Genomic DNA, 12,300 nt, shown 5'->3' on the forward strand with positions numbered 1-12,300 from the left:
ATTCTGACTGTCTACCCATTTTGATCCCTCTCATAATAGACAATAGCCAATTGACAATAGACAATAAGTGCAGGAGTAGGCCATTCGGCCCTTCGAGCCAGCACCGCCATTCAATATGATCATAGAAACATAGAAACATTAGGTGCAGGAGTAGGCCATTCGGCCCTTCGAGCCTGCACCGCCATTCAATATGATCATGGCTGATCATCCAACTCAGTATCTCGTACCTGCCTTCTCTCCATACCCCATGGCTGATCATCCCCAATCACTAACCCGTTCCTGCCTTCTTCCCATATCCCCTGACTCCGCTATCTTTAAGAGCCCTATCTAGCTCTCTCTTGAAAGTATCCAGAGAACCGACCTCCACCGCCCTCTGAGGCAGAGAATTCCACAGACTCACCATTCTCTGTGAGAAAAAGTGTTTCCTCGTCTCCGTTCTAAATGGCTCTTTCTATAACTCGTTCTATAATGTTATATATTTCTATCAGGTCTCCCCGCAACCACAGGCCGTTCCAACCTCTCCCAGTAGCTAATAACCCCAGGTAACATTGTAGTAAGCAACCTCTCCACCCTTTACAAAGCCTGTAATGGCCGACTAGAACGCAATATACCAAATGTAGCCAAACTAAAGAGCTATAAAGCAGCCAGGGCCAGCCTTAGGAGGTGCGGGGCCCAATTGGGAACAATTTTGGTGAGCCCCAGGTTCCCAGCCAAGGTCTGTAGAATCATAGAAATACAAATCTATGATAGACTTTATATCTCTATGGTAGAATGGAAAGTAATTAAAATGTGCCCTTAAAAAGTGCCTGCAAGTTAATGGGCCAAACAGATCTAAGCTGCATTTTAATATGAAATTACATACATGTAAGCCTACAAGTAACAAACAAAATGTGTGGATCACCTCTGAAAAGTACATACTTACAATACCACTTGGTTTAGTGACTGTAAAGTTATTTAATTAACTAGATCCTGGCAAACCAATAACTATTGGTGAAAAACCAGTCCAGGCATTACATTTTGGGCTTCAGCCCCATCCTACCCTTTGGGCTTCTAACCAGGGGCCACAGTCCAGAACCAGGGGCCACAGTCTTAGAATATAGGGGAGGCCATTTAAGACTGAGGTGAGAAAAAACGTTTTCACCCAGAGAGTTGTGAATTTGTGGAATTCCCTGCCACAGAGGGCAGTGGAGGCCAAATCACTGGATGGATTTAAGAGAGAGCTCTAGGGGCTAGTGGAATCAAGGGATATGGGGAGAAGGCAGGCACGGGTTATTGATTGGGGATCACAATGAATGGCGGTGCAGGCTCGAAGGGCCAAACGGCCTCCTCCTGCACCTATTTTCTATGTTTCTATGTTACAATGACATGGGAATTGCAAATGTAAGATGTTTCAGAGCCTTCACGCTCATCACAGGGTAGGGGTTGTCCTCAGATCCAAGATTCACCTGCAGTGAGCAGCATTTGAGTTAACTTGTCGTTGTGGTGTCGAAGATGCTAAAGTCGTGCACCATGGGCCAACTTTTCCAAGCATGTGCAATGCAGTGAATCCTGTGGGGAAAGGGACACTGCAGTGACGAAACCTAAGCCTTTCTCTATTAGACTGTGTGGTGTAATGCTGAGCTGACCCTTCTTTTTCAATCTGGAATAGGCACAGCCCTGTACTTGTGTGCAGACTAACGTTAGGAATGCCAACAATGTCCACGTGGCAGGCACAGGTAAGTGAAGCAGACCATTTATTGACACCAGCATAGCAAGTCAACGGAGCCGGGCAGAGTGTATAATGCATGCCAAACACCATATGGCCCATAGTCAACTTACTAACTGATAACATGAATTATAAATACAGTATCTACCTATCATTGAACATTAATCACGGTGGCGCAGCGGTAGAGTTGCTGCCTTACAGCGAATGCAGCTCCGGAGACCCGGGTTCGATCCCAACTACGGGTGCTGTCTGTACAGAGTTTGCACGTTCTCCCTGTGATCTGCGTGGGTTCCCCCCGACATCTTCGGTTTCCTCCCACACTCCAAAGACGTGCAGGTTTGTATTTTAATTGGCTTGGTAGATGTAAAAATTGTCCCTAGTGGGTGTAGGATAGTGTTAATGTGCGGGGATCGCTGGTCGGCACGGACCCGGTGGGCCGAAGGGCCCGTTTACTCACTGTATCTCTAAACTAAAAAAACGAAACACAAAAAGCTGGAGTAACTCAGCGGGTCAGACAGCATCTCTGGAGAAAAGCAATAGGCGATGTTTCGGGTCGAGGCCCTTCTTCAGATTGAGAGTCGGGGGTAAGGGGAACGAGAGATATAGTTGGTGATATAGAGAGATATAGAATAAATGAATGAAAGATATGCCAAAAAGTAATGATGCTAAAGGAAACAGGCCATTGTTAGCTGTGGGCGAGGTGAAAATGCTGCAGACAATGAGACTCAACAAGACGACTGAAGCCGGTACAACTTGGGTGGGGGAAGGATGGAGAGAGAGGGAAAGCAAGGGTTACTTGAAGTTGGAGAAATCAATATTCATACCGCTGGGTTGCAAGCTGCCCAAGCGAAATATAAGATGCTGCTCCTCCAATTTACATTTGGTGTCACTTTGACAATGAAGGAGGCCGAGGACTGAAAGGTGAGTGTGGGAATGGGAAGGTGAATTAAAATGTTTGGCCACCGGGAGATCAGGTATGTGGGTTTTGTGCAGGCAAATAGGTGATGGTCTTGGCATCATGGTCGGCAAAGACATTGTGGGCTGAAGGGCCTGTTCTTGAGCTGTATTGTTCTATATTTTATGTTCTGGATGGACAGGAAAGGTTCGGAGGGATATGGATCAAATACGGGCAAATGGGACAACTTGGAAAGAGCATCTTGGCGACTGTCAATGAGGTGGGGTGAAGGGCTTGTTTATTTATTTATTTATTTTAAAAATATATATTTTTATTAGAAGCACAGTAAATTACAATAATACACATCAGATATATCTTATTACATTTTGTTGTACCACTTCGTTTTTCGAGCTTTAAAAAAGATAGAAATAAAAGAAGTAAGGAAAGTGAGCAAGAGTCGTGAAGGTGCAGGAAAGTGTTGGGAAAAGAAAGCCCCTTAGGGAAGAAGCTAGAGAAGGAAGTAAAGAAAGGAAATAAGACCCTAGAAAGAAAAGAAAAAAAAGGAAAAACAATTGCTCTAATGTAACACAAAACTCGCCAAAAAGGATATACCAACCGTGTTTTTTTTTTGTTTTTTTTAATTAATTTTACACTCCCCGTTACAAGATCCTGGTATCATTTATACTTTAAATTTCTATTGCACCTTATGCTTGTAATAATTCCATAAATGCAGACCACGTCTTTTGGAAGTGGTCTGCTTTGCCTGCTAGGAGTCTCATCTCTTCCAAGTGTAGTGTTTCAAACATGTTTGAAATCCACATTTTTATTGTTGGTATTGGAGCATTTTTCCAAAATTTGAGTATGAGCTTTTTTCCCATTATTAGCCCGTAATGAAGTAAGTTCTTTTGAAACACGTTTAATTCGGGGTTAACTTCCGATATTCCAAAAATGATCCATTCTGCTTGTTTTTATGACGTATGACTCTATAAACCTGCAGTGGTCTCCTAAAGGTCTGCGTAACGGATCCCAGTCCCCATCTGCAGCATATCCACTTTGTTTTAATGTATAAATTCCCATTCACGTTTGAAGTGTACTCTTCAATCTGCCTCTACTCTTCCCCAAGCTCTGACTTGATAACAACTTGATCCAGAAACAGACGTATCCACATTGCATCCATGTTTAAGAAGGAACTGCAGAAGCTGGAAAAATCAAAGGTAGACAAAAAATGCTGGAGAAATTGGAATTCCAATTTCAGGTAGTCTTTGCTTTCTCCCTCTTTCCCATCCCCTTCCCAGCTCTGCCACAGCCCACTGTCTCCGCCTCTTCCTTTCTTCTTCCCACCCCCACATCAGTCTGAAGAAGGGTCTCGACCCGAAGCGTCACCTATTCAGATTCAGATTCAATTTTAATTGTCATTGTCAGTGTACAGTACAGAGACAACGAAATGCATTTAGTTGCATTCCTTCGCTCCATGGATGCTGCCTCACCCGCTGAGTTTCTCCAGCATTTTTATATATCTTCACATTTCATCCATGGTTATTTTACAAATTACAAAGCTGTCAGTGGAAACAGTTTACCCATTCAAACTAGTTCTATGCTATCCTTTGCATCCACTCCCGACACACTTGGAGCTATTTGCAGAGGCCAATTCACTTACAAACTGCACGTCCATGGGATGTGGGAGAAAACTGGATCGCCCGGAGGGAACATGTGATCACAGGGAGAGCATGCAAACTCCACAAATACAGTTCCCGAGGTCAGGATTGAACTTGGGTCTCTGGTGCCGTGGGATAGCAGCTCTACCAGCTGAGGCACTGTGCTGCAAAGGCCTACCTAATTTTGAGTGATAATGGAAGATTGTCTTTCAGATCGGAGGCCCGACTAGTGTTATGCTTCAGGGCTTGGTGCTAAGTCCTTCGTTGTTTATAATCCGTCAGTGATTCGGGTGAGAATTGTTCAAAGCACGATTAGTTACTTTGCAAATGACGCATAAAGAGGTGGCATCGTAAACAGTGAAGATGGTTTTCATGAGTGGAAGCTTAATCAGCTGGTCTGTGGAAAGGCAATAGTGTTTGATTCAGACGGAACATAGAAAGGTGTGGTGCAGGAACTGGCCCCTGAGCCCACAATGTGTCGAACATGATGCCAAGCTGAATTAATCTCATCTGCCTGCACATGATCCATTCCCTAGATATCCACTATGGAATCTGCCTCCATCACCACCCCTGAACAGTGTGTTCCAGGCACCCACCACCCTCTGTGTAAAACAATAACTTTTCCTGCACATCTTCATGGGGGCGCTGTCGAGTATGGCTGCCCTGCCTGCAGCTGTTTGTCCTTTCAACCTTTTTTATTTTTAGTGTGTTAGTGTGTTTTGTTTTGGAGGTCTCTAGTCTTTTTATGTGGGGGGGGGGGGGGGGGGGGGGGGAAAAACTTTTTTTCAGTCCCTACCTGGTCCGAGATGCGGTTTTCCTCCGAGCCGCATCTTCGCCCCTTCCTCGCGGCCTACCAACGGGACTGGAGCGGCGTTTCCTGCCGGGACCGGCCATAACTTCAGCTTCGGCAGTGGCGCATTGCTGAAGCACTATCGTGGAGCGGGCGATGCTTTACCCGGGTCGCCGTGTGGTAAGCTCTGGAGTGCTGAGACCGCCGACTCCAACATCGCGGAGTTTCCAGCTGCGGGCGGCGCTGACTCCGAACATCGCGGAGCCTGGGATCTTTCGCTGAGATCAGCAGTGTCGGAGCTCCGACCAGCGCGGCCTGTGGACTTCGGGAGCAGTGGTCTCGGGAAGGTAGCAGCCGTTCCAGACACTCCAAGCCGCTGAGAGTGTTCTCCCGACGCTGGAGCTCCATCATCCGGCGAGAGGGCCTGAAACATCGGGCCGCCGTCGCGACGACTGTGGAGGCCTCAAATAGGCCCTGACCGTGGGTGAACAAGAGGAAGAGGACTGGACTTTGCTGCCTTCCCTCATAGTGGGAACCAATGTCGGGGGGATGTTTTTATGTTCAATGTTAAATTCTTTAATGTTGTGTTTTACTTTTATTGGTGGGCTGCAAATGGCAAGTCAAATTTCACTCCACCAATTGGTGTACGTGACAATAAATGTCCTTTGTCCTTTGCCTTTGCCTTTGTCCTTGTTCATGGTGATTCTGTAAATCCACCCTATCTATGCTAGGGTAGTGACGAAGGCTTTTGCACGCTGGCCTTCAGTCTAGAATTGAGTACAGTAGTTGGGATGTTTTGTCACAGTTGTCCATGATTTTGGTGAGGCCGCACTTGGAATATTGTGTTTTGTTCTGGTCACCCTGCTCGAGGAGAGATGCTATTAAGCTTGAGGTGTCGAGAAGATTTACAAGGATATTTCCAGCACTCAAGTGCCTGAGCTATGGGGAGAAGTCGTGCAGCCTAGGACTTTATTCCTTGGAACTAAGGAGGTTGAGGGGTGACTTGCAGATGTGTATAAAATCACGAGAGGAATAGATAGAGTGAATTCACAGAATCTCTCTCCCAGTGAAGGGAAATCACAAAGGGCACAGCGGAAAGATTTAATGGGAACCTGATGGGCAACTTTTTCACACAGAGGGAGGTGAGGCAGGTAGAGTTACAACATTTAAAAAGACAGTTGGAGAGATACATGGATAGGAAAACGTCATAGCGATATGGGCCAAATGCTCATTCATGGTTCTAGCTTGGATGGATCATCATGGTGAAAGCCCTGTTCCACAGTACGAGTTCATTCCAAGAGCTCTCCCGATTTTGCCCTGATTCGAACTCGGAGATTTACAGTAATGGCCACTCGTCGGTACCCGGGGCTCTCGTGGACATTTTTCAACATGTTGAAAAATCTTCACAAGTCTTCCCCTGCTTTTCTGCCGTTAGCGGGTCTTCCCGAGTACCTGCCGTTAGCGAGCTCCAACGTATCCGCTACGTTCATTCTCCCTGCTTACCACGAGTTTGATTTTTTTTAAAACTCGGGAGAGCTCTTGGAATGAACTCATACCGTGGGACAGGGCTATGAGCATAGACAAGTTGGGCAGAAGGGCCTGTTTGATCTACAAGGATCCCATGATCTACATTTTTCACAAATTCTGGGAAGAAAGTTTCAGAACCTATGGGTTTTGATAAATTTTGTAAACATACACATTTTTACATTTGGTAATTTGCCTTCATAATTCCAACTTGATGGACAAAAAGAAAATTAGTGTGGACAAGTTACTTGATGATTTTTGTTTTTGGAATTAGTGTTCGTTGACATTGCTGTACAGTGTTGAAGAGTTAAATTGCAAAGAAGAATTGGTTGAGTTCCTCTCTGGATCAATGGATATTTTTAAGGCATAGACAGATTCTTGATTAGTACGGGCGTCAGGGGTTATGGGGAGAAGGCAGCAGAATGGGGTTAAGACAGATATAGATCAGCCATGATTGAATGGCAGAGTAAACTTGATGGGCCGAATGGCCTAATATTGTTCCTATCACTTATAACGAGTCACCCCATGCTGTGATGTGGTTGATTTGCTGAAAGCAAATTAATAATGTGAATTGTAGGTGCTTCATCAGTGCCTGCAAAGACTGCATCTATTACCAGTGCATGTCATGTCATCTCAATTTACAGATGGCTAACCTTCCTTGGATCTCTATTTTGACGTTGACCCGTAAAGGGTTAAAACATTCAAATGTTTTTGGTCTAGAAATCTTCCAATTTGTGTTCACACATTATCGCGTTGTGTAGTTGTTCTGGATTTCCAGACAGATCTAGATAGTTCCCAGGGGGTGTCATTGAAAGACACATCATGGAAACAGGCCCTTTGGCCCACTAAGTCCATGCTGACCATCGATTGCGCATTCACAGTAGTTGTATGATATCCCCATTCCTCATCCACTCCCTACGCACAAGAAGCAATTTTACAGATGCTTGTTGACCTGCAAACCTGCACATCATTGGGATGTGGGAGGAAACTGGAGCTCCAGGAGGAAATGTACGTGGTCAAAGGGAGAACGTGCAAACTCCACACAGACAACTAATCGAGGTCAGGATTGAACACGGGTCTCTAGCGCTGTGAGGTAGTAACTCTACCAGCTATTTATACTCAGATGTACCATCTTGTTTTTACTCCTGTAGGTGTTAATATTCAGTATAATGTGTTAATGAATGTGGATGGATCCGTTGAGCAGGAACAAGTCACCACTCGCAAACCGCTCGCAAATCCAGTGTGGAACGAAAGGTGTACCTTCCACATCAACAGTAACTTGGACCCGCAATTGAAGATCGACCTCATTCAGAGCAGTACTGAATTGCAGGTAAAACTGCACCCGCTACACTCACCCCAGTTTAAGCCATACCACTGAAGGGGCTGTCCCACTTGGGCGACCTAATCCGCGAGTTCTGGCCAGTTTGCCCTCAACTCATACTCGCAGCATGGTCGACACGAGGTCGTAGGAGGTCTTTGTAACTCTCCTTCATGCTCGAGAGTAGTCCCCGTGTACTCGAGGCCTCAGCTAGGTCGCGGCATATTTTTCAACATGTTGAAAAATGCCCGCGAGTAAAAAAAGGTCGCCATGGAAAAAAATGGATACTTTTTTTACTCGTAGGTTTAGTCGTAGTAGGTCGGCTTGTTAGTCGAGGGTAGTTGAAGGTAGTTGTAGATAGTCTTCATCATAGTTGAAAGGAGATCGAAGGAGGTCGTCTTCACTATTCGGTGTCCAATTTTCCCGAAGTTCGTCGTAGCTAGTTGAAGATAGTCTTCAACATAGTAGAAGGAGGTCTTCAACATAACATTTTTTCAAACTCTCCTAAACTCTTCTAAACTCGCCAATTAGGTCGCCCAAGTGGGACAGCCCCTTTAGTATAGACAGCAGCATGCAATCACACTTTGATCCCTGTTCGAACCAGCACACCTACAATAAAGAACATACACCCGCTTTGCCATTCAACTTCCACCTCTCCTTAATTAGTTAGACATTTTATTGGAAGAATTATGAGGTGTCTCCATTTATGTGGCCAGTTAAGTAAATGTTAACTTATGGTGGCGCAGCGGTAGAGTTGCTGCCTTACAGTGCCAGAGACCTGGGTTCCATCCTGACTACGGGTGCTTGTCTGTACAGAGTTTGTACGTTCTCCCCGATAACTGCGTGGGTTTTTCTCCGGGTGCTTCAGTTTCCTCCCACACTCCAAAGACATGCATGTTTGTAGGTTAATTTGCTTGGTAAAATTGCAAAGTATCCCGAGTGGGTGTAGGATAGCGTTAGTGTGCGGGGATCGCTGGTCGGCGCGGACTCGGTGGGCCTTTTTCTGTGCTGTATCTCTAAACTAAGCTAGTAGGATGGTTGCCTATATTCAGAAGGGACATTCTACTGCATCACATATTTTAAAATGGCCAGTCCCTTGACCTTTGAACCATTGAAGTTCTTCCTCGATACGTGGCATATATATCCTTGCTTTATTGATCATTCCTTGTAGCCTTCGAGTAGGTGTTGTACAGTCTTGAATCACTATTTTCCCTTTGGTAGAGGCCCTTCCCCTGAACATAGAACAGTGCAGCACAGGATCAAGCACTTCGGCCCATAATGTCCTTACCGAAAATGATACAAAATTAAACTGATCTCCAGCCTCCACACGGTCCATATCCATGTGCCTATCTAAAAACATCTTCAATGCCATTATCATATCTGCCTTCCCCCCCCCATTGATGAACTGTACACTGCAAGGGCCAGGAAGCAGGTGGGTAAGATCATCTCTGACCCCCCTCACCCTGGCCACAAACTCTTTGAATCACTTTCCTCTGGAAGGCGACTCCGGACTGTCAAAGCTGCCACAGCCGGACATAAAAACAGTTTTTATCCACAAGTAGTAGCTCTACTCAACAACCAGACAACTGTGGCCTCCTTTTGCTCTGGTATTTAATTTCATTCACGTGTTTAAACCATAATGTTTTATTCTTAATGTGTTAATGTTTTATGTTTTATTCTTAATGTCGTGTTGTTACTTGTGAGTGGAGCACCAAGGCAAATTCCTTGTATGTGTAAATACTTGGCCAATAAACATTCAGTCATTCACTCACTCACTCACTCACTCATTCATTCATCTCCATGCACCCACCATTCTCGGTGTAAGCTAATACTCTTAGTGCCAGGAATTTAACTAAGCAACAAGCAACAGTGATTTGTGTCCAAGTTAAGTTGAAGGGGAACATGAGTGAGACATCGGCCCCGACCTCGGGTGATCACAGAGGAAGAGGACTGAACGTTCTGATGCCTTTCCCCACAGTGGAAAATGTTGATTCTGTTGTGGGGAGACGTTCATGTTAAATTCTATAATGTGTCATTTTTCTTTTTTTTAATTTTTCTATGGATGTAAGGAAACTTAATTATCTCTTCTATGTAAAGCACTTTGGGTTTAACGCGAGTTGATTTAAACATGCTATATAAATAAAATGTACTTACTTATGTGATCGAATTAGTTTGTGGGACACCACGTCAGCTGTAAGTTCGAAAGTGGCTGTAAATTATTTCTTTAGACTCTAGCAATCTATAGCAATCTATTGTGTACAGTTTTGGTCTCCTAATTTGAGGAAGGACATCCTTGTGATTGAGGCAGTGCAGCGTAAGTTCACCAGATTGATCCCTGGGATGGCGGGCCTGTCATATGAGGAAAGATTGAAAAGACTAGGCTTGTATTCACTGGAGTTTAGAAGGATGAGGGGATATGTTATAGAAACATATAAAATTATAAAAGGACTGGACAAGCTAGATGCAGGAAAAATGTTCCCAACGTTGGGCGAGTCCCGAACCAGGGGCCACAGTCTTAGAATAAAGGGGAGGTCATTTGAGACTGAGGTGAGAAAAAACGTTTTCACCCAGAGAGTTGTGAATTTGTGGAATTCCCTGCCACAGAGGGCAGTGGAGGCCAAGTCACTGGATGGATTTAAGAGAGAGCTCTAGGGGGTAGTGGAATCAACGGATATGGGGAGAAGGCAGGCACGGGTTATTGATAGGGGACGATCAGCCACAATCACAATGAATGGCGGTTCTGGCTCAAAGGGCCGAATGGCCTCCTCCTGCACCTATTTTCTATGTTTCTATGTTGTACAGGAATGTGTAAGTTACCTTATCACAGATATGAAATACATCAGTAGAGCACTTGGAGGTTTGTAATCTAAGACTCTTTTGAACACGTGTCCAACTTCGCAGGAGGACATGAGTATTGAAATGTCGAAGGAGACGTATGTGGTGGGTTCGGGCTCCGTGCCACTGCGGCAGCTTCCTCTGGGGAAGAACAGGGGTGTTTCTTTACCCCTTGGACAGGTGAGCAAAACTGGCAATTACTATCCATGTGCAGTCGGAATATCCTCAATGTGTTAATATTTCAGCCGTGTTCACAAGCTATCAAGCCTGGGGCCTGTTGGGCCAAAGGGCCTGTTTCCATGATGTGTGACTATGAGTCTGAGAATGCTGAGATTAATAGTGTTCATAAGGGATAGGAACAGAATTAGGCCATTCGGCCCATCATTGGGGGGTATCTGCTTCACATGCGATCCTGAGCTTCCATTTTCTCAGCACGTTAATAGTCCCCCCCACCACCCACTCCCACCTCTCTGCCTGTGGCTTCTTGTACCGACCAGTTCTGACGTAAGGGAGGGGAATGCTGTGGATGCTCAGCAGGTCAGGCAACGTCTGTGGGTGGGGATGTGGGAGGGGGGGACAGAGTTCAGCGTATTAGGTCAATATTATTTCAAGGACAATAGACAATAGGTGCAGGAGTCGGCCATTCAGCCCTTCGAGCCAGCACCGCCATTCACTGTGATCATGGCTGATCATCCACAATCAGTACCCCGTTCCTGCCTTCTCCCCATATCCCTTGACTGCGCTATCTTTAAGAGCTCTATCTAACTCTCTTGAAAGCATCCAGAGAACTGGCCTCGACTGCCTTCTGAGGGAGAGAATTCCACAGATTCACAACTCTTGGGGTGAAAAAAGTTTTTCCTCATCTCCGTTCTACATGGCTTACCCCTTATTCTTAAACTGTGGTTCTGGACTTCCGAAACATCGGAACATGTTACCTGCCTCTAGCGTGTCCAACCCCTTAATGATCTTATATGTTTCAATGAGATCCCCTCTCACCCTTCTAAATTCCAGTGTATACAAGCCCAGTCGCTCCATTCTGTCAAGATATGACAGTCCCACCATCCCGGGAATTAACCTCGTGAACCTATGCTGCACTCCATCAATAGCAAGAATTTCCTTCCTCAAATTTGGAGGTAGTTAGGCAGGATAATGGCAGCCTGTAGCATTGAGTAGGTTCATTCTCTATAGGTTTTGTCTTGCCTGCTGAGTGTTTCAGGTATTTTCAGTGTGTGTTCCCTGTTTCCAACGCCTGGATTTCTTTGCATTTCTCTCCACACCGCTGCCTTAACTTGCCAGACTTCCCCAGCATTGTTTATTTCAAACTTCCAGCAGTGGGCAGTGCTTTGTATCTCTCAGCTCCAGTGTGGTTATGGTTTTACCCCTCTTGAGTCCAGTCTACTCCCTTCTCTGTATACTTCCTCCAGAGAGGCCAGCTGCCTTTGACATGTTTCACCACCGACTCATGATCCACACATACGTGTCACAGCCGGTCTCTCAGTCTCGTTGGTACAACAGACGTCACTTCATTTCCAGATTTTCCCATTTTTGATGAAAGATATTTTACTAACTGAAATTCTT

At 45.3% G+C, this 12,300-nt stretch overlaps 1 protein-coding gene across 1 annotated transcript in view; it reads left to right on the top strand.

Moving 5' to 3' along the window:
- The window catches only part of LOC129700513 (cytosolic phospholipase A2 zeta-like), an 87,881-nt gene that overhangs the window by 29,534 nt on the left and 46,047 nt on the right, over nucleotides 1–12,300 (top strand). Inside the window, exons 8-10 of the mRNA XM_055641081.1 lie at nucleotides 1,649–1,715; nucleotides 7,721–7,899; nucleotides 10,789–10,902. Coding sequence (XP_055497056.1) covers nucleotides 1,649–1,715; nucleotides 7,721–7,899; nucleotides 10,789–10,902 — 360 coding nt within the window. The remainder of the gene's footprint in view (nucleotides 1–1,648; nucleotides 1,716–7,720; nucleotides 7,900–10,788; nucleotides 10,903–12,300) is intronic.

The sequence above is a fragment of the Leucoraja erinacea genome, chromosome 9, assembly GCF_028641065.1.
Source record: "Leucoraja erinacea ecotype New England chromosome 9, Leri_hhj_1, whole genome shotgun sequence".
Classification (NCBI taxonomy): domain Eukaryota; kingdom Metazoa; phylum Chordata; class Chondrichthyes; order Rajiformes; family Rajidae; genus Leucoraja; species Leucoraja erinaceus.